Source organism: Pararge aegeria, chromosome 10 (assembly GCF_905163445.1).
Source record: "Pararge aegeria chromosome 10, ilParAegt1.1, whole genome shotgun sequence".
Taxonomy (NCBI): domain Eukaryota; kingdom Metazoa; phylum Arthropoda; class Insecta; order Lepidoptera; family Nymphalidae; genus Pararge; species Pararge aegeria.
Window position 1 is genome coordinate 4,217,499 of NC_053189.1, and position 22,850 is coordinate 4,240,348.

Sequence of the window (22,850 nt, forward strand, 5' to 3'; positions counted from 1 at the left end):
TGATATAAAGCACATTTTCGATTGCTTCAATTTGAGTCGAGTCGATGTTTAGTCGATATGGTGTGCGAATGCATTAATGCGATCAAGGACATGGCGGACATGGTGGAAAAGAACAAATGTATATTTTTTTTATGAGGAAACTTTATTTTATTATGTAACCTATGTATTAGGACGAAAAATGGGTTGTGTTTAATTTATCGGTACCAGATATTAGTTTTTATTGGTGTTAATTGGTTTTAATTTATAGAAGTTGTTGCATTCCAAATAAGATTGATTTGTTTTAAAATTGGTTTTAGACCTCATTTGTATGGGATAAATTAAGCCCGGTAATGTATGGACCCTACATTTGATTAAAGTACCAAAAAAATACCATAGTAATATATATTGTTATATTTTTGGAATAAAACAGTTTAATATTGCATGTATTTATTTTATTAATTGAACCAAATTTATTAGTGTTCCTAAATTTCATGTACCTCTATTTTTAAAACAGATATCGAAATACAATGACATATAATATTTTGTATTATCGTGCATATAATTACGCTCCAGAAATATATTAATGATATATGCACTTATGGCAATATGTTAGATGGTCTGTTGTAAATTTGATATAACAATTATATACTGTTCTTATAAATATACTGATTGGTGTGGGTACAGGAAAATTTATTTAACTCTGCATTTCAAGTTGACATTTAAATTGGCGTAAGTACCATAATAGTAGCGCACGAATCCGTACAATGTTTTTACCACTGCGGTAAATAAATTGTAAGAATAAAATAAAAATAAACCTATTATTGAAATAAAAGGACCAAGTAGTTAATCTCCTAACTGAATAATTTTGTTACTCATTTCGTAATATAGTATCCTCCAAATAATTTAGTGGAGAAGAATGCGAACTAATTGAACTGTGGTTAATGTGGTATTTAAATATTTTTTTGATATATTTTGGCTTAATCTAGCCTTTTTTATAACTAATCCATGAAACAGATGAAAATTGAAGCTAAGATATACTATGCGATCAACGTTTAAGCTACATAAGGAAGTTTATGGTCTAAGGTTAGGTTTTTAATCAACTTCTTCAACCCTCGGGCCCCCAGAACTAGGTGGCCTCGCACAACTGGGGCCACCACTTGGTATCGCTCCATGCAGCTTCATCATGGGTGACTGACATACAGCCTGAACTGCTTTTAAATGGATCTCCAGTTCTTCTTGTGATGCGTCAGAATTTAATTCCAACCAATGTAGCTGGTTTGTGCATTCAGTAACAACAGCGCTTTTATCGCTGTCTGTTAATCGACTGCCAGAGTTTTCTGCGGCCTGCAACAACAGAAGGTAAAACTGACTTATGGCAAGGCTTCGGCTTCCCATTCGGGTGACCCAGTTCGAGCCATGGCATGCACCTTTAACTGTTTGCATTTCTGTGCTATTTTAAGCAATTAAAATATCAAAGTGAAGGAAAACGTGAGAAAACCGGCATGCCTAAAAGTTGTCCAAAATATTCTCAAGAGCGAGCGAAGTCCACTTATCCGCATTTGGGCAGCGGGGCGGACTACCGCCTTAACTATTGTCAGTATAAGAGGAGAGCAGTTCCCTGCCTGTGGGCCGTTAATGGTTCGATGGTGAAGATGAAAACTGTCTTCCTGTAAATATACCTAGTTATCTATAAGATTTTCCGTTGAAAATGTGAATGTTAGGAAGATTTTTCACCAAGAAAGCAGCCTGTCTAAGCGTACCTGCGTTCGGGTGGGGTTCGGGATGATCAAAATGGGAGGCAAGAGGTCGCGTCACTGCTTATTGGCCATGAAGTATATTATATATACATATAATGTAAGAATTAAACGGAAGAATATTTTTTGGTAAAGTAACCCACCATTTTACATCCATACAAATATGCTTCCAACTGATTTCTGACCTCCACCCTTTTTCTTATAGCTTCGTCATCAGCTTTAAACTTCTCGGCGTCTTGAAGCATTTTATCGATTTCCTTCTTGTTTAGGCGTCCTTTGTCGTTTGATATGGTTATTCTCTCCGAGCGCCCGCTGCATGTGTCATATGCATTTACACTAAGAATACCATTCGCATCTATATCAAAGGTTACCTATAAGTTGAGTTCTTATTTAATTATAACGTTATTATACTAAATATAAATGGTTTTGTAACCTGACAGGTTCGCGTGAGGTATGTCGTACGACGTCGATTTGATTTAAATGTTTCACATCACGCCGCAATGTCACCGAACTTCCTTTAAACGGTCCTACCTGTTACGGTGGAAGGTCTTAGAACCTCTATTATATAAAAAAAACTCCTGTGAGACGTCTTATTAGACAAACACATACAATAGAATTCAAATTCAAATTCAATTTGGCGGGACGTCTTTAGACGTCGCTAAAGTTTGTATGGGATAATGGTGGGCTGCAGTAGAAGGTACGAATCCACTTCGAGGTTGCTCACGCGAACGTGTTTAACACTAACCTGTCTAGATTCTGTTATAAGTACAAAAATCTCTAGATTAAATTGAGAGGTTTAAAGTAGTGCTTTTCACAATATTTACTGTTGAAAATGATGCACTACTTTTATCAATGACTTTATTAAGGTTAGAGATTATTTACGTAACGTAACGTAAGAGTTAGTTGCATTATGTGATTATTTATTACGGGCACTAACCTCGATTTGGGGAATTCCTCTAGGGGCTGGTGGTATACCAGTTAAATTAAAGGTGCCCAATAAATTATTGTCCTTTGTCATCGCTCGTTCTCCTTCAAATACCTGAAAACATCAAATCTTATTTTTTTTCCAACCGGGAATAATTTTATATGTTTTCTCCGCCTTTCTTACCTGTATTGTGACAGCAGGTTGATTATCAGAGTATGTGCTAAATATTTTCTTCTGTGCAATTGGTATTCTTGTGTTTCTTTCTACTAATCGCGTCATGATTCCTCCTGCAGTTTCTATTCCCAGGGACAGCGGTATAACATCTACTAGAAGGACATCCTGAATCCGAGCGTCTTTAGAACCCGTGAGTATAGCTGCTTGAACTGCTGCACCATAAGCGACAGCTTCATCAGGATTGATGGATAGGTTCAGGAGTTTTCCACTGAAGAATTCCTATGTGTAAGATTTGGTTATTAGTCAAAGCTTTTTCTGTAATAATCCTTTTTAATTAATAAAAAGTCCCTACCTGGAGTAGCCTTTGAACTTTTGGAATCCTTGTTGAACCACCAACCATCACTACATCATGAATCTCCCTCGTGTTCAAATTGGCATCTTGAAGTGCTCTTTCAACTGGTCCAAGAGTTTGCCGAAACAAATCTGAACACAATTCTTCAAAACGCGCCCTTGTTACCTTAGAGAAGAAATCTATACCTTCATGTAAAGCATCTACCTCTAAACTAGCTTCCGTGCTGGATGATAGCGTGCGTTTAGCTCTTTCGCATGCTGTTCGAAGTCGTCTCAAGGCTTTTGGATTATCAGACATTTTCTTCTTATATTTACGTTCGAATTCTTGGCAGAAATGATCTACCATTCGGGAATCAAAGTCTTCGCCTCCTAGATGTGTATCGCCCGCTGTAGATCTAACCTCAAAAAGGGATCCTTCGGATATTTGAAGGATAGACACATCAAATGTTCCACCGCCCAAGTCAAATATGAGAACGTTTTTTTCTCCTTTCAGATCTTTATCTAGGCCATAAGCTAGTGCTGCAGCAGTTGGTTCATTGATGATTCTTAAAACATTGATTGCTGCAATAACTCCTGCGTCTTTTGTCGCTTGACGTTGCGAATCGTTAAAGTATGCTGGAACTGTTATAACAGCGTCTTTTACAGTTCCGCCAAGATATGTTTCAGCAATTTCTTTCATTTTTGTTAAAACCATCGACGATATTTCTTCAGGACTAAATTTTCGCTGTTGCCCTTTGTATTCAACAATAATTTTGGGCTTGCTGTTCTCCGATACAACTTGGAACGGCCAGTGTTTCAAGTCCTGCTGAACTTTAGGGTCATCAAATCTTCTACCGATTAAGCGCTTAGCATCGAAAACTGTATTTTTTGGATTCATTGCAATCTGAAAGTGTAAGTACAGGCATTAGATAGTGACTATAGAAGTTTTTTTGAGGACCTCCCTGGAGCGGTGGTGAGCACTGTGGATTAATGAGTAGAGGTACCGGGTATCAACCCGGTAGGGTAAAATTAGGAATTTGAATTTGTGCTTCTTTTTTGCTGAGATAGACGCGCTGCCCAAAGATTGAGCGTTTTGTTACGATATCGCGTAGAAACCGATTAGGAATATGGCTTTAATATAACTGCGATTCACCTAATAGTTTAGCACATTACCATCTTAGACTGCATCATCACCTCGTTGGGGGTCGTCCAACGCTGCCAGTGCGGGGCTGCCATTCCAGCACCTCGGGACCCCAATGTCCATCCTTTCTCCGAACTATGTGCCCCGCCCATTGCCACTTTAGCTTCGCGTCTCGTTGAGCTATGTCGGCATCTCTGGTTCTTCTACTGATCTCCTCATTTCTGATTTGTTCATGTAGATACTCTGAGCTTAGCTTAGCTCTCTCCATCGCCCGCTGAGTGACCTTAAGCCTTCTTATGAGGCCCATAGAACCAACCAGTGAGTTCGTTGTATTGAATTACTACAGATAGTTAGATACCTGATTCTTGGCAGCATCTCCAATGAGCCTCTCAGTATCATTAAATGCGACATAGGAAGGCGTAGTTCTATTGCCCTGCTCGTTGGCGATGATCTCCACCTTGCTGTGCTGGAACACGCCTACACAGGAGTACGTGGTGCCGAGGTCTATACCTACTGCTGGTACAGCCATAGTGTCAAGTTCTGTTTTAAAACTGCCCTACGCCTTCTAGGTTTTAGACTGTACTGTAAAACAAAGACAAGCGCTAACTTTTAATTAAATAAAAAAAAAGAAACAAAATAAATATTATTTTGAATAAGGAGCGTGACATTTTGATCAAGCGTGAACTCTCGATAAAAAATAATCCCAAAAAGTTGTGTGGCGGCGATAAGTGAATTGGTCGTTTATCAAAAGATTGGAAAACTTTGCTAGCAAATGAGTCGAGAGATTCACGAAACGAAAACTTTTTGTTGATATTCAACAAAAAGTTTTTTAATCATTTTATGCAAAGAATTAAGAACATACAGAAACTGTGTACCCGACTAATACTGAAGCATCAAAAACCACTCCACTTTAGTAGTGTTTCTCAAACAGGCAACAAGATTAGTCACTTCACTCCATTTAGTAGTCAGCAGTGCCGTGCACTGGGTTTCTTACCAGGGTATGCATACAACACGAAATTTGCATAAAACAGCAAAAATCCTCCTCCTATACGAGTTATACATTTATTTTAGAGTAGGTTATTCTTTTGTGCATATATGAAGTGCTCGCCACTGGTAGTCAGCAAAATTGTTGTTCTAAATATGAACAATAAAATGGGGAAAATGTGAAAAGTTTGTGTGCTTGCAACATTCCGCGGGTGTGAAGTGAGACGTGCGCGGAACGTTTCCACTGTTTTGGGACAGAATGCACTGCATGCAACTGTGCATGTTTTGGGACACAATGCACTGCATGCAACTATGCATGTTTTGGGACACAATGGCTGAATGAGGGTTCTGTATGTTCTTAATTGACTTCAAATATAGTTCAAAATGACTAGATTAGCAGTAGTACCTAGTTATATCTGAGAGCGGTGGTAGCCTAGTAACCACTACGCCAAACTAAGCCACTATCCAAAGCTTTTAAGTACGTATGTATCTCAATTAGAAAAACATGCATATGATGTAAGCTTTAACAAAAAAGGAAAAAATCGTGAGGGAACCTGCATGCGTGATAGTTCTTCGTAATCTAAAGGCCTGTGAAGTCTACCAATCCAGACAAGGCCAGCATAGTGAGCTACGTCCTAAAACCTTGTTATTCTGAGGCATATACTCTGTAGTGGGCTATTAATGATAATCATGTTAAGTGCTTGTAATGGTGGCAAAAATGCTGGTTGCATTTCCGCTCTATAAAACTAGGCTGGCACTTAAAATGTTTTTTCCTATCATCTATTCTTATAATAAAACTGTCGCGGGATATTTCAATATCCAAATTTCCTAATTATATACATTACTTATACAATACATACTAATACTACATATATATTTATATATATATATGGGTATTAATATCAAATAATCTATACTTATAATAAAACTGTAACTGGAAGATTTCTGTACATTTAATATATTTTGAAAACTTTGATCGGGGGATGCTTTTTAATCGATACTGAGTCCAAAACAGATTTTTATTTAATTTTTTTCTGTTGGTCTGTCTGTGTGTCGGTCTGTCTGTCTGTCCGGGAAACTACTGAACGGATTTAAATAAAATTTGGTATAGTTGTAGCTGGTATGCCGGGTCAACATATAGGGTACTTTTTATCCCGATAAACAATAAGTTTCCTCCGGGAAACGGGACGAAAATTTTTATCAATTTTACTTCATAGGTCCGTTAAATTTGACCCGTTTTTGATATTTTTTTTTTATTTGAAAGTCTATACTATTAAGTATGTTTTGTCTAATTTTAATGAAGATCTGATAAATATTGTCGGAGATAAAGGACATAACTCTTCACAGATGCCAAGGCATAGGGTACAACGATCGAATGCATGCGTACCATCTTACTAATATTATAAATGCCAAAGTTTGTGAGGATGGATGTATGTATGGATGGTTTTAATTGTATATTTATTATTATGATTTTCTGTAAATTGTCTGGAATATAACGATGTTTTTTTTAGAAAATACCGACTTAGAGTTTTACTGGTGTACCTACGCCGCGAAAATGATTGATGATACGAGTACATTAAAATAATACTACTACATGTTTTTAAAGTAATCATGATTATCTACAAAAGAATCCGCGAGTCTTACTATTATGGTTAAGTCACAATAACTGCTTTTTCTTTAATTTTTCGTTCAAAACACGGGTAACGGTATTCCTAAGATGTTGACATTCCTATCATGATATTAATACTTATCCAAATAAATAGTTTTTTAAATATTAATTTTGATTAAAAACCTGCAAATTCCTTTTTAAATTATTCAAATCGAACTATCGCTTAGAAGTTGCGACGGGTATCGAATGGCAGAAAGCAAGAAAAATGCAGCGGGCCGCTCGGCCGCGAATAACACAGTTTAGAAATAAAACTGGACCTGGGTAGGTATAAGGTAGCGCTGCAATTCGTTTCTAGGTTTTTTTTAGATATTAAAACCTCTAATAACCGATTCGGTGCACACGAAGTTGCGCGGGTCAGCTAGTTTAATATAAATAGTAAATAGTAATCGGAAAGATTTATTGCCATTGGACATTACAAGATAGTAATGCACTCTACACCAGTTCGTTGTAAGACGTATTGTAGCAAGACTATTAGATACCTAGATAAAAAGAACGTTACAAAGACTTTAGCAAGTTTTAAATAAATCTACTACTAAACTTATTTAAACTTTATAGATGTTGAAGCGTGAAAAGTTTCTTATTCAATAAAACCCAATTTGCATTTAAATTGAACTTTATTTAACTGAAAATAAATTTACAAGCGTTAAAGATTCCTGAGAGTTTGCTTTATCTATGCATCGGTATTTTTATAGGTTATTGTAATATATAATTTTAGTTTGCAGGTAGAGTTTCAGGAATTACCCAATGCAGGGATATTCGAGCATTAACGATTATTATCTCATGAATCAGGACCAATAGGTTAATGGGCTCTCCTAGGTAAGGATGGATAACGCTACTCCGGGCGGATACTGAGATTATTTTATCGGAGAAGTTCATTACCTAACATTTATTTTAGTACAAACACTATGTAGTTATAATACATGCCTATTGTAACTTTTCTTTCTTTCAATTGTGTTTATTTTATTGATTTGTATTTGGTGTTGAATAATGTTTATTGGATTTGATTTGATTTGAATGCTTTAGATACTTACCTTTTAATTAATGAATAGCAAACTGCTCGATACCATAGATTCATCTTGTATAATTATTATTTGATATATACCTACCTTTAATTTACATTATTTATATGATTTTCCATTGCGATGTTTCAGGTACATGAAATTATGTGGAAAACTGACGTTTCTTAAACGAAGTTTTTTGTCATAAAGCAATCACATGACGTGTCCTGTTGAAAAAATCTAAATGAGTTAGATTGACCTCCTTTTTATGAGAGAAGGGTGCTATAAGTTAAAATTTCACTATACTCAATACAAGCACTGACGTAATGAGATTTTTTTTACTACGCCTGTGAAAATACAATGCAATACAAATTTTTCGATTTCCATTCGTTTACATTGAATTGCATGCGATTTTATTTAGTCGATATTGTTTTTACCTGATTAATGGATAAATCTTCTAACTAACAGTAGTTAGAGGGTTATCAGCTCTTTTCTCTACTGGTATCTACTTATGATGTTTGAGTCAAATCAGATCTTCGTTTATTTGTGGGTGTAGCCCGGATGTTTTTATTAAAAGTATCCAACGTCAACAATCCAAGGAGAGAAGCTATCGCCGCGCCAAATATCGTCAAGATCATTACACTATTTCAGTCGAACATAGATACAAACAGACAGACTTTTGCATTTCAAATATTAGTCCATACTAAATATTTAAAGTGTTCACGATTTTATACTTTCAACTCGAGGGCACCGATTTTTATGTCAGTATGAAGTATTTATTTATTTTTTTATTTATTTAGAATACTTTATTGCACAAACTTAGAAACAATACAAGAAACACACAAGAAAACCAAAAAAAATAAGTAAAATTAAAAACAATAAAAAAAAAATAATAAGAAAAAAAAGTTAAATACAGTTTTGTGCAAAGGCGGCCTTATTGCAAAAGCAATCTCTTACAGACAACCCTTGGTGAAAGTAATTGGTGAAGTAGTTGGGTTTCTGCATTTATTTGTGTCAACTGGAATGGCAATAAATAATTATATCCATTGTAAGTTCGAGCGAATGCTTTAAATTGCTTTTGGGAAAAGCGTATATGAAATGTATATGAAAGCAACAATGTATAGTGAGAGTTCTTTGGGTCATTCATGACTATATAATCCTGGTCCAAGCATACATAGTTAGGTACCTACTCTGTGCCTCTGGCAAATAACTCTAAAAGAGTCCATTTAAACACCGATAGTGTCAATGTATGATACCATAAAATTATTTTCAAATACTTTTAAATTTACATAGTTGTTTTGTTCTTGCACGTACGTTTTATTCTTTAGACGCGGCGCGGCTCCCTGGTGAGCACTGTGGTTTTAAGTTCCTGGGATCGATTCTCAGCAGGCAATTTAGCAATTTATATTTTCTGACTTTTCTCTGGTCTGGTCTGGTTTGGTGGCCCGCTACCAGGTGAAATTGCAATCAAGGTATAACTTCTAGTGTTATTTTAACAAATATGAATATATATACCGCCATCTAGCTGTTATGGGTCCTAAGATGACTGAAGAATATTTTTATGAATATTATACGTAAAACTTAAAATATGAGGATAAACACCCAGACACCAAAAAACATACACGTTCAGCGCACCCAGGGCCTCGGACTCCGAAGACTGTCAACTGCGCCTAACGGACTTCGCTACGAATACGAATATACTTTTATTGCACACCACAACAGTATACTTATAAAAAAGAAAAGTATAACAGAACAGCGTATACAATTTGGCGGTCTTTTCGCTTCATAGCGTTTTCTTCAGTATTTACTGTTATTTTTCCGTATTAATAGTACCTACATATTAGTTCTTTTTCTAATATTTATTATATTATGTATTATTTTATTTGAATAATCTAGTAGTTCAAGTATTACTAGGTATGTAGTTTTTCGTATGTAAGTATTATTATTTTTTAATCACGCACAACCTGCAGTCTTTTATCCTTATGCTAAGGTTGCCTGGCAGCGATGGCTACTAAGTGTTAAGGTCGCCTTTTGTATACTGCTTCTGTTTTTTTTCAAACTAGTAGTGTGCAAATAATACATAGATATAAAACAGTGCATTATAAGTTTTAACAGGAGGATTAAAGCAACGGCGGGGATTAACTACAGTTAGGTTAGGTAGATCGCTAAACTTTCAATAGATAAAAAGGAAACCAGAAAGTGGGTAAGTAGGTTAATAAGAGTTATTTCCTGTTAGGAGTTAATGTTGCTTTGTTTATTTTTTTTATTCCTCTGCAAGTTAACCCTTGTCTGCAATCTCAACTTACCTGCTTGTAAGTGATGATGCAGTCTCAGATGGTAACGGGCTAATCTGTAAGTGGTATGGCAGTAATACCCCAAATCGGTTTCTACTCGACATCGTCTTGTTTTTCGGAAGGGTGGTAACTAGCCACGGCAGAATTACACCAGACAAGACCATAGAAAATGCAGAAATTATAAATTCCAAAATTTCTTCTGCCGGGAATCAAACTCGGGACCTCTCGCTCAAATCTGCAGTGCTCATCGCTGTGCTAGGAAGGTTGTCAGTGTTTTTACAATAAGACGACTGCTAAACAGTTAGCTGGAAGCATTAGGTACTATTTATACGAAACCCCAGAACAAACCAATAATGCAGTCACTGTTCTTTTACGTCACCGACACAGGCTAATACTCCCACAATATAAATTAAAAATGTCTGGCCGAGGTCCTTTTTTTAGGTCTATCATGATCTACAACAAAATCGTCACGTCAAAAAAACCATTATTGAAAATTGTTTTTTTGACGTAGACCACCTATCTAAATATGATGCTAAGTCCTCAATTACATGATATCTTAATTATATATTATCAAATATTAATAATAGTGTGACCTTAAACAGTTTTACCACATAAATAACTCATTTAGGTCCTTAAAAAAAAAACAAGAGTTTCAGACAAAAAAATTACATGCATACCATAATCTCTTTATACCACGTGTAACATAATTACGAAATAATATTAAAGGGTGCATAAGTATATTTCATAAGCAATCACTGTGTGAAAATATTAAATCAAAACAAGCATATTTATTTTTCCATACAAATTAATGCACAACATTCTAACTGTTTACTTATGACAACCCTATTGAAGATAAAAGACCGACACTCGCATAGTACCTAAGCTACGTGACGCGTACCTATAGTCCATTGAAATGTTACATGAATTACTGCTTTTAATCCACGGAAGTAAGCCCCCTGACCATGTTACGTTTGGATATACCCAGCAATGTTTTAATAAAGTCCAACTTACATATCACATAGTTCGATAGAATTAAAAGTATTAACATGACACAAACTTAAACAGACTCGAGTGATAAAAGCACGCAGCTCTGCGTTCACTAGCGAAAATTTCTTCAAATAGTAAGCAAAACAACAATAAATTTCTGTTGTAAGGTTCAGATTAGCGTTTTCCCTTCTTTTTCTTCTTATTGAAGTCGGGAGGGCAAAATCCGCGGGCTTGTAGCAATTCCTGCACATTGTGACATGCGTAGTAAACATTTTCCATAGCTGCATCCGTCAGCATATCTACATTACATCTCCCTTTAGCTTTGCCTTTTTTTGGTCTTCCGCCGCCTTTTTTGGCTTTTTTCTTGTCACCGCCATCTTCTTTCTCCTTTTTTTCTTTTTTCTTGCCTTTTCCCTTGCCCGCCATTGCAAATACGTTTTCGTTACTTCAGAAGCGGTTGCTAGTCAATATTGATTATACAATTCGCTACGAGGACGGAACCTACCGTTGAAGGCATTGTATACATAGGTAAACAGGGAGATAACAATGTACCTCCCTGTTTCCCGAGTTATAGTAATACTTAAATTTATTCAAATTTATTAAATTTATAACCATAACACTCGGTGATTGAGAAAAAACTGCCTGTTTTAATAAAGATAGGTAGCCTACCTTATTATCTTTAAAAAACCAAAAACGCATTTTGCACGAAATGGCTGATCTGATTTTAATAGGACTTTGCAAGGCAGATCTTTGCAAGAACCTCCGTTTTTACTGCGATTATAATGAAAAACAATTTCATAGCAAAACACTTTTATTTACACTGTAACATTATGTAAGGTAACAAAGTACAAACTAAGCTTATGAATGCGGTTTAAATGCACTTATCAGAGGTCATTAATTTTCACGTCAGAGGCATTCATTTTGCCCGCGAATATCCCTATAGCAGGTAAAATATTCTATCATCATCCTAAAAGGTATTTATTTCGTTTAGGAACTCATGGAATACTGCGTAACCTGTTTTTAATTTTTAAAATTTGCCTTTTTAGCCTTGCAAATAAAGGGTTGGCAAATATCATAGAGATTTGAAATTTGAATTTTTAATTTGAAATTTGAATTTGAATGATTTTGACTACCTCAGTAAAATGCCAAACTGCATTCCGCCACAAACATGGTCCTTATTATATGCAGCACTTCGAAAACACTAATATTAATATTATTATGGTGAATCCTAAATATTACTCCATTTGTCAGACTTCATTAGCTTTATAATAGCTTCGTCCGAAAATGACGTCTTACTCGTATGTCCGCCATATTGAATTTTATGATTTTTATATCTAAAGCGACACTCAAATCTATTTTAATGCATTGCAGCTCGATTTTAAGAGTCAATATTTCAATCAAATTTTATAACTGTTTTTAATAATCAATAAATTTGTTTTCATTCTCTAATTAATCTATATTATTGGATAAATATTAAGTCGTGAATAAATATGCATCACGCCAACACCCTTTGCGTTTTGAGCTAAATCCAATCTCAATAACTTTATTACATTCATCCTACTGAACGTACTGTCAGTTGTCATTAGTTAATTAAATTTTTATTTAATATTGTATAGGGGTTCTCGCAAAACATGCTCAACCTCAACACGATGTAGTTTAGAGGCGCCCACGGCTGTCGTTGGCGCTTCTGCCCTTCCCGCGTAAAGTAACTGCAAACAAAACATCCGCTTTAATTTCTTACAGGCCTGCCCAGGAACATGGATAAACTACTAGTGGTAGGTAAGGTGGAGAGTAGTAGACCACGGGACCAATCACCCAGTCGAATGCTCATAGGCCTCACTTTTACAGTAGCTATAAAGGTATTGTGGCCAGAATAGAATAGAACGTTTATAATAGAGTAGAATATTTTTTTATTGCTTAAATTGTGAAATTTTTTTTTGTGTTCGAAATGGCAATAGTGCGAACAGTTTGCCAGTTTCTGGCGTGCAATTTTCTTATATACTAAGAGTTTATTTTGCATAATATGACTATTAATTTAACACTTAAAATTCTAAACTCTAAACAAAAATATTCGTTATGAATTACTTCTATGAATTATACTCATTAACCAAATTCTTAACCTATTTTTTGAATACTAATGGTTAAAAATTTTTATACCACAAGCTTATTTCGCAAATACGTAACATTAAATTTGAGGAACACATATATTATATTTATTTATATTTCGTACGAATATTATCTTTACATTTCTGACAAAATACTCCTTGTTTACTTTAATAAAAATGCAGATTTCTATAATATATAGGCAAGTGACGGGAAGGTATTTTCATTTCGTACCGATTAATCGTATCGTAAATTGTATATAATTCTTAAGACAGTTTTTCTGTAAGATAAATTTAGATTGTAGATTGCTTTAATAAATAGCAACAGTAATACTTTTATAGGCGATGGTTTCAATCTGCTTGAAAATATTACTATAAAAAAAAACACATCAAAGTACACGAACTTAAGTTATGAAGTTCCCGATAAGCAGATAAATAAAGATCTAGAGGTCAGTTTTACGAATAAATATCAAATTGTAGAAGCAGAGAAAGTTTTGTGTATTTAAAGATTTAAAGAAGCCTCACCTTTTTGCCTAGAAGATTCTCAAACCGAGGCTTAACAAATGTCCAGGCTCCCATATTTCTATGTTCTTCTTGGCTCCATATGAATTCTAAAATAGTACATAGTACAGAATTGTTAAATTATATAGAATTGTACATCGATCATTTGCTTCAGTGATTTGTAATTTTTAGGAAAATAAACAATAATAATAAATTAATATACTACGACAATACACCTATCGCCATCTAGCCCCAAAGTAAAAGCGTTGTGTTATGTATACTAAGATGACTGATAAATATTTTTATGAATAACATACATAAATACTTATAATATAAATATAAACACCCAGACATTGAAGTGGGAATCGAACATACGGCCTTAGAATCAGAAAGCATTGCCCAAAATCTATATAATATCTATATTACTATAGTATTAAACACTACTATGATTTAATATGAAGCGGCGATAGCCTAGTGGTTAATTCCTTCACTTCCAGGACAGAGTTCGATCCCCCGTAAGCACGTGCGTGCGTTTTCATTTAAGCAATTATGCCTTGGGCCTTGCATGCCCTGTTTGCTTTATATAGGCGATGGTATTCCACTTACCATGAGCTGGGCCATCTCTCTTTTTAATTTACTATTAAAAAATAAACAAAAATAAATTTATATTTCAGTAACATTATAGATAATCATAACTAGTATTTGCTAACGGAGTTACTTACTACATATTTGTCTTCCACAGTTAATATTAGAAATGCGCAGTAAAGTCGCCCACATGAGCGAGTTAATATGAAACGCTGGCGTGTATGAGTAGGAATTTTAATTAAAACCGAATGAAATTGGATTCGTCCCAATCCCCCGTGGAAACCGCACGGGCAGTTGCGGAAATGAGAAGGTGGAAATGACAGGGGACGAATACTACGAGTTATGTGAGGTCTTGACGACCCCTCTGGCGCAATGAGTCCGAGTGGTTTTTTAAGTGGGAATTTCGGAGATCAATTCCCTGTTGGTCTAATAAATTGGGAAGCCCAATATAGCTAAAATATTTATTTTCTATTTCGTTAGCCCATGACTGCAATCTCACCTGCAGTAGGAGGTGAGATTGGTTGTTGGATCAAGGGTTTTTTTTTTTTGCTTTCTCCCTGCAGGCTAGAGACAAAAATTATATCCCCTCAGAAGGATATAATTTTTGTATAATTACCATGTCAACCTCGTATAGCAATAGAACATGGAATAGGAAAAATATACCCCGGTTTATTAGTACACATATATTATTTGGATATTATTTCCACTTGTGCGTCAGAGCTCCGAGAGTTGATAAAGCTGTGGGAGAAGATATATTTTTTTCTTTCCCCGGGGAGATAATTTTTAATGAGATGGTGATAACAAAAAAGAACACCCGGCTAAGTTTGTTGTAGGATTCTGCTGAGACCAGGGCGCATTTGGAATCCTCGTACTTAGCTTTAGTTTTAAGTTTACGAATATGGTTATCGCCACCATCTCACTACCGTGTACACATTTTTCATGTAATGTACGCATCATAAGTGCAACTATAGGCCTACTTGAATAAAGGAATTTTGACTTTGACTTTTGAATATTTTTATGAATCATATACAGAAATATCTACTTAAAGATAATATAAAGACCCATAAACCGAAAAACATTCATGTTCATCACACAAACATTTTTCGTTTCTTGGAATCGAATCTTCAGCCTTGAACTCAGAAAGCAGGGTCGCTGCCCACTGCGCCAATCGGCCGTCAATTTGTATGGCAGTTTCAAGCCATGCACAAGGTTATAAATACTTACTCCTGGCATTTTTATACTTCGCAACTTCATGTTGCAGTGCTTGTAGGGGGAAAGGGCTGAGCGATTCCACCCTCAAAATGGCTACGTCGTCTATTTTCGCTTTTAACCTCTCTTTGTTCAGCTCGTAGTAGTGTTTCCCGCAGACTAGTATCACTCGATTGACTCTCAACGGATCAGCTATAGCATCACCTGCAAAATTGACCTAAACGTTTAAGAAAAGTACATTTTTCTTTACATAACCAAAGCATAAAATTATTTTATATATTTTTTATTCCAATACAAGTTAGCCCATGACTGCAATTACACCAGCAGGGATAGCTCAGGCAGGAGACAAAAATTATATCCCCTGTAAAGGCATATAATTAACGTTTCCACCTGCTAATTCACGGGAACATGGAATAGAAGAAGTTATTACCGTTTTTCTTTTAATATTTGGTAGTCTATCATTTATTGATTTTAATTATATCTTTTAAAATTCTTAAGAATGCTTAAAAAAAATAAAAAACACCTAAAAACTTATAAGAAAAAACATATACAGGATATTTGTTAGTAGTATTGAAGCTTTTTGTGACAGAGCTCGTCAACTTCTCGAGCTTAACACCTACGACACAAACTGTTGGACACAGGGTGGCATGTTGCAGGACGTGCTCCTGGCATGCCCTGTGAAGTTTTGCTTTATTTATGGGCGATGGTTTTACACTTACTATCAGGTGCTTGGTCCGTCATTTATAACTATAGATAAAACACTGTTCTAAAATATTAACGGTAACACTGCAAAAATAAATGTATTAGACAAAGATCAATCATAAATTGTGAAAAGGATATTATATTATTGTTATGACAGAACTCTTTTTAGTTACAAGGAAAACGTTCTCGTGACGCGGAATTCTATCCCTTTTCCAACCCAAAAGTTAAAATCCCCATGAAATATCAATATCTAAACAAATACAATTTGTGAGATGTAGTCTGTAGAGCAAGAACAATAGGTAACAAGGTTTCCCAATATTACTGAAGTTTAGAGTTATCTACTCAAACAGAGTATGGTTTCCTGAGCAGTGGCGTAAATACCCTAGGGCTGGGCAGTGCCCCGGGGCTCTGAAATTAAGGGCCCGGATAGCCTCCACTAACAAAGTTTGTAAGCACATTAAAGTATTTTATTATTTTGTTTTTTTTTATAATTTTTATTAGTGTTTTACTTTCACTTGGAGGATTTGAACCTGCGACTCTGGCAATCGCGGCCTGAGCGCTTTCTCCAATTAAGCTACCGTCCTTCCTACCGTCGATGCCGAAATAAGTATATGCCTCTAACATCAGGTTTTTATATGCACTTTAAATTTATAAAAATACTAGATGTGCCACGCGGCTTCGCCCGCGTAATTTTGGGAGGCAGCGTACTGCTATAGTATACACATATATTTTTCAATGAAATGAATACTATATTATTTCTAATACCTCCAAGAATATGTATAAAATGGTTCATGAAGACCGGTTAGGTAGTTTTCGCGTGAAAGCGTAACAAACAAACTTTAAACGGGATTTTATTATTATCATAGTCATTAGTTATCCGAAATATAGGTGTGTGTGTTTTCGTACAGGCGGGTAATCAAAACATAATCAAACAATAAGCAGGTAAGTACTTAGTATTTACAGGTAAGTTCGTTTCATTACCTATGACTGGTTTGAAATGCGTCCCCGGTTCAAAGTCGGATAGTGGTGATGTCGCGTCAGCTAATCGCAATAAGATTTTTGGAGCTACCACCACTAAAGGCTTTCGGTAGTTGCGGATCATCTGGAAAGATAAAGACGTATTACAAGTAACAAATCACTCGATATACATGCGACCTGTTCGTTGAAACTTATCCTTATATTAAACTTTTGTAAAACAACATAAATACCATATATGAGACAGCGTTTACTGATGTCAAGACTAATTTTCCATCGTTATTAATTCATATTACCAATTTTACACGGTTGGAAATTGTTACATCGATATTTCTTTTCAAAAGGTTAAATAGGCCGTAAGCATGTCGTTAAAGTAAAAGCTTTGATGACGAATTTATATTGCATTTCTTTCTATTCACGTAGATCCTTATATTTCTCATATTTGAAAATGTCATTAAGGTGAGACGATACCTTAGATGAGACGTTTCTGGCCAAATCCCTGGTAAGCGCTTTGGTTATAAAAGTGGGAGGTCCCAGTTTCGATACCCGGCAGGTGAAATTTGGGAATTTATAATTTCTGTATTTAATTTTCTCTGGTCTAGTCTCGTAAAGTTTTCAGCTGGAGCGCGTTACCACCATAACTAAGATGTACCGCCAAGCATTTAAGCGTTTCGGAACTGTGCCGCTTAGAGATCTAGGAGGGCTTTAATATAACTACCATCTGACTACGGATGCGGTGGCATCCTTATGTGGTTGATATTCCATCAACACGCACGAAACGTTTTTTATCCACGTTTCTGATACGTGCCGCTAAGATGTGGAACGCCCTCCCGGCAACTGTGTTTCCTGCCACGTATAATTTGAGTACCTTCAAGGCAAGAGGAATAGGCTTTTTCTAGGCAAGCGTGCTCCAACCTAGACCTCATCATTGCTTTCTAATCGGCATGATTGTCGTCAAACGCTGGCCTATCGTGAATAAAAAAAAAAAAAACCAAACGCCTAATAGGCTAGCCCGATACTATTAGACTGCATGATCACAGAAAATAATTTGAGTAAATGAATTCATTGAGTGAAGTTTTCTTATTCTTACATGCCAAGTTTTTCACAGCGACGCGTTTTGTCAGTTGTTTGTTCGGTCGGGCAAATTATTACACCTAAGCTAGGTGATTGTTGAGTTTTTAGGCTTACAATAAACTACGTACACGGAAAAGTTTATTATTGTGTATAAGTTTAACTTTAGTCATTGGTACCCAGAAACCCTTTATAATTAATGGTCGGAGTTTGCCACGGGTGGTTCAGGTTTGGCCGGCTAGGTTTATAACTAAGGATTATGGGACGTAAATACTTGCATGTCAACGAAATACTATAACAATTAAGGTAAATAATGAACTTTACCTGTCTTCTTAACAGATGGAAATATTGCGCAGGAGTTGTCGGATTAACCACGTGCATGCATACTGCTTCGGAATCGGGAGTGGTCTCAGAGCTGTCGGTGAGTTGCAGGAATCGTTCAATCCTACACGAAGAATGTTCTGATGCGGCGCCATCGAACCCATGTGGAAGCAGCATTACTAGACCATTGCTGCGTACCCATTTACCTAAATGAAAACAATGAGACCAATAACATGAAGTTATAACTACATTGCTAACCTCTAACCGGTAGGATATGGTTTTAGAAGTTCAGCTTGGATTCTGTTTCTATACAATGTTTCGTAATTGATGATTCAAGATCTTTATTTCTCAAAATAATTGCAAATGTTCGCTAGTAGAGAAACCCTAAAATTTAAAATTATTATATAAAAGTACATTGTAGAATGTATATATAAGCATAAATCTATAAACCTTATTATCTACATCATCTTAATGCAGTCAAAAAGAAAAATATTCGTTTAAGCGATAATTATAATAATATTTGCTTAAATACTTTCAATCAATCGTTGCCTACATTTAATCAGTCCAGGAAGCAAAAAAACTCTCCGATTAAAATGCACTTTGAAACTACAAAAAATATCAGAGTAACGTATCGAAATTTGAATATTAAATTTTGTGGTGCATTAGAAATCTAAAGATGGGAAATCACCTACTAAGAATATTTTGTGTGACTGAATTTTGTAAGACATATAAAACAAAAGGTTGGGGGTTAAAGAGGTGAAAAAGAGGGCCACGTATAGATGAGGTTGGAAAAATCTACATCCACAAGAGCTCTTAAGTTAAAGAAGAAGGATATCAAAAGATTTAGATATGAAAAACTAAACGAAGTTAGTTGGTTAGAACGTCAGAAGTCTTCTGCGAATGCTCAGTATTTTTAAGTCTCGTTGCAGTTTGAATTCATTCTAATATATCTATATATAAATTACACTGCATCAGATAACTTTAAAGGAGTTTCGTAAATTTGCATATGTATAAACTGGTACTTGGAATAAACATCTGAATTATAAAAAAAGGAACTCACTTTCTCCAGACGCGATGTAAGTATCAACGATGATTTGAGCTCCGGTATAAAAATCTCCGAACTGAGCCTCCCAAATGTACAAGTTGTCCGGGGAATCAAACGCCATGCCGTATTCGTATCCTAGTACTGCTTCTTCAGATAAAATCGAATTAGCTACCTGAAAGTGAAATCTTAGCTTTTTTTTAAACCCCTAAGCAATGAATGAATGAATGAATACACTTTTATTGTACACCAAAGAAAAAAAAAGTAGTTACAAAGATAATGATATACCATCTCTGTCTAATACCATCGTCCAACCAAAAGGACCGAATTAAATGCTGTTTTGACTGCATATTTATGGTTTGCTTTCTATTTATAACTTAGCATTAGTTATTTTCTTAATTTCGCGATTTTTGATAAATATCTGATTACTATTTATTGCTATATTATCCTTCCTTCCCTAATGGAAAGCATTCAGCTTAGTTAGTAATATAACTGTTTTTTTTCTTTAATTAAATTATTAATTATACAGAAAGCATAAGTCTACATGCATGCAGTTATTAAATTAAATAAGTACACTTAATCGAAAACTCAATGAATAAAACAGTGTAAGGCAGTAATCATGTCTTCCTGAGATAACTGTAAAACACAGCGAGACAGATTTATATCATTAGATAACTTTTGTATGAGTTAGGTTAGAGCCGAATTTATATGAATTTCTTCCTATACACTACACATATTTCTAAACTCAAATCATTACATTACACAATAAATGTATCTCATGATACGCCTATATAAAACATCAATAATTTTTTTCATCATTCTTTAATTAATCGTTAAAGTACGTTTGGTCGTATAGTTATTAATTATTGTGTGCCAATCAAAGTTACCTTTGACATGTCACGTCAATTATTCCTATTACCTCAACCGTCAACATACCTCTAAAAATCCTTTCTGCTCTTCATGTATGTGGTTGAGAGGGACATGTATGGTCTCCTTTTGCTGATCAATGAGCATAACGTGTCGGTGAGAGAATGTGCCTCGACCGACGTCTTCACCGCTTAATCTTACGTGACGGCCTTCCATAAGAAGGGAACCTGGATGTTTAAATAAGCTTAATGCAATTGTTTCGTATTGTTTATTGGCGGATATAATAGTTAAACTGTTTATTCGGGAAGATCGTTCCGAATTAGGAACTCGCATTGAAAGGTGTTAGTTCGAGTCGAATCTATAGGTTTAAGACCAGGTTATCTTAAAATGCAAAGGAGGAGATGTAGAATGTAGGTAACAGACCTATTTCAAAATTATGTATTCTTTCAGGAAATGATTAATGTTGTTAAATCGAGAATGTATGTAGAGTAAGGAAATTGTATTGTCAATATGTATAATTCTATTAATTCTTTACCGATTCCACCAAAATTTGTATTGTAAATTGTAACTCATGGTGGACGGTTATAATAGTTGAGGACAAGGATTGTGGTTGACAATATAAATGTCAGGAAAATTAGCTATCGTAACGTTAATTGTCTACAATTCAAGTTGGAAAAACTTTAAAAAGTTCAACAAATTCCGGCTAAGCAAATGAAATCAGAATTTCGGATATTTGAAATAGTAAAACTTTATTTTCCACTAACAAGCTATCGTAGTTAAAAATGGTTTGGTTGGTTTTAATAGTTACCGATTGCCATAGCCTCAGCTGTTGCCCAGTCAAGGTCGCTTTCTTGAGTTATTTTATTTAAACGGTTTTTGACATGAGTCTTAGCAAGATGCGCGTGAATATTCTGCAACAAGAAAATAATAGCGAAAGTTTTTTTTATTTGATCGTAAGTAAACACCCAACGAACCCCGTTGGTGTTTGAAAGTTTCTTGCATCCATAACAGTAAATATGCGGTGGAATCGTTCCGAACGCTAATGCTAATTCATTTGACGACGCGTCTTGTCCAGTGATCAATACATAGCGAACATAGAAGATCTCATGTTGAATCAAATTTACGTGAGCTGGTAATAGAATCTAACACAACCCGTAAAAAACCGTGTAGACAGCCTTTCAACTTTTTGAAATTCGCAAAGCCATTAAATTTGTATAACAATGAATGGCCATGAAAGGGTTATAAATCCCTGTAAAGAAATTTTCATTTCATTCAATGGCAGGGCATTTAAAGTTCACGCTAATAAACCTTTTACTAAGTAAATGCCCAATTAAAGATCAAAGTTTACTTTGAAGAATGGAGTCTAGTCTTAACCAAACTTGTACCTTCTATCTTTTCGCTGTATTATTATTGTATTTTTAATGTTTTTCTCTGAGCTGTACTTCAACCTTACAGAAGGATCCGACTTTGATGATATTATCTAAATTAGAACTTAGACCTGCATTAATATAAGTCGTATTAAATATTGTGTATGTGTGTGAATGATGTATACTTAGTCGATGTTCACGTCACGTTGTTCACTGTTCACTGTTCACGTCAGCTCCTTTGTACGCCGCACAACCTAAGTTTTCTACCATACAAACTTTCATCCGCTATTCTACATTATATATCCCAATAAACGACCTTAAGCGTCGTTCATTCAAACAAAAAAGCGAACTCTCCAACTTTATTATTAGTTTATATATTACGCTTTGGCTGTGTGGTGACGGCAAATCAGAATACAGTTGACAGAACCCCTCCTCGTTCAGCGGGTGTCGTACGAGGCGACTTAGGGAATATAACCGAGTATGTGCAGCAGGGTCCGCTGTGCTACTACTAACATCTACTGCGATCACTAACACGGCAGCTCAATGTGGTGATTATTGGCAAACTTTTCAGTTGGGAGAGGCCTTCGTCCAGCGGTGGACTAAAGGCCTCTCAAGGTTAAGCTTTTTTGTTTCAAAAACCTAATTTGTTAACACCTTTCAATACATCACATCAAGGTCTTTAAAAGGGATTAAAAAAAAAGTCACATCAAATCCAGAGTCAAAAGTCTTCGAAGAATGATTGTTGCCAGTGATGACTAACGGGTCTGAAACGTGGTCGCTTACTATGAGCCTAATAAGAAGGCTCAGAGTCCCTCAGCGGGCGATTGAGAGAGCTATGTTGGGAGTATCATCGAACCGTGATTAATTCAGAAA

General features: G+C 35.5%; 3 protein-coding genes across 4 annotated transcripts in view; all 3 read right to left on the reverse strand.

Annotated features, from left to right (window-relative positions):
* Positions 1-315: 315 nt before the first annotated feature.
* LOC120626672 (heat shock protein 68-like) lies at positions 316-8,108 on the reverse strand. 2 transcript variants are annotated; one of them, XM_039894284.1, is made up of 7 exons: positions 8,063-8,108; positions 4,662-4,885; positions 3,185-4,066; positions 2,842-3,111; positions 2,671-2,772; positions 1,877-2,104; positions 316-1,323 (listed from the first exon to the last, which is right to left on the reverse strand). In XM_039894284.1, the coding sequence occupies exons 2-7, from the start codon at positions 4,830-4,832 to the stop codon at positions 1,072-1,074; spliced, it is 1,905 nt and encodes a 634-aa protein (XP_039750218.1). In that variant the 5' UTR covers positions 4,833-4,885; positions 8,063-8,108; the 3' UTR covers positions 316-1,071. The 2 variants fall into 2 exon arrangements, with proteins under 2 accessions (XP_039750218.1, XP_039750219.1); XM_039894285.1 differs by lacking the exon at positions 8,063-8,108 and adding an exon at positions 7,988-8,016.
* A 3,301-nt stretch (positions 8,109-11,409) lies between these two features.
* Positions 11,410-11,661, reverse strand: LOC120627164. The gene has a single exon (XM_039895040.1). The coding sequence runs from the start codon at positions 11,659-11,661 to the stop codon at positions 11,410-11,412; it is 252 nt and encodes an 83-aa protein (XP_039750974.1).
* Positions 11,662-12,073: 412 nt separating this feature from the next.
* Positions 12,074-22,850, reverse strand: part of LOC120627149 (probable 2-oxoglutarate dehydrogenase E1 component DHKTD1 homolog, mitochondrial) — a 29,602-nt gene continuing 18,825 nt past the window's right edge. The window contains exons 13-20 of the mRNA XM_039895019.1: positions 21,419-21,521; positions 20,680-20,837; positions 19,762-19,918; positions 18,705-18,907; positions 17,316-17,436; positions 15,648-15,836; positions 13,863-13,948; positions 12,074-12,944 (exon numbers count right to left, since the gene is read on the reverse strand). Of these exons, the coding sequence (XP_039750953.1) occupies positions 12,834-12,944; positions 13,863-13,948; positions 15,648-15,836; positions 17,316-17,436; positions 18,705-18,907; positions 19,762-19,918; positions 20,680-20,837; positions 21,419-21,521 (1,128 nt within the window). The 3' untranslated portion in view covers positions 12,074-12,833. The remainder of the gene's footprint in view (positions 12,945-13,862; positions 13,949-15,647; positions 15,837-17,315; positions 17,437-18,704; positions 18,908-19,761; positions 19,919-20,679; positions 20,838-21,418; positions 21,522-22,850) is intronic.

Excerpts from the sequence above, each read along its gene's own strand:
- LOC120626672 (XM_039894284.1), bottom strand. The coding sequence starts at position 4,832 with ATGGCTGTACCAGCAGTAGGTATAGACCTCGGCACCACGTACTCCTGT. Across the intron at positions 2,105-2,670 it reads GAGGAATTCCCCAAATCGAG|GTAACCTTTGATATAGATGC; the intron begins GTTAGTGCCCGT and ends CTCAACTTATAG. Across the intron at positions 1,324-1,876 it reads ATTTGTATGGATGTAAAATG|GCCGCAGAAAACTCTGGCAG; the intron begins GTGGGTTACTTT and ends CTGTTGTTGCAG.
- LOC120627164 (XM_039895040.1), bottom strand. The coding sequence starts at position 11,661 with ATGGCGGGCAAGGGAAAAGGCAAGAAAAAAGAAAAAAAGGAGAAAGAA.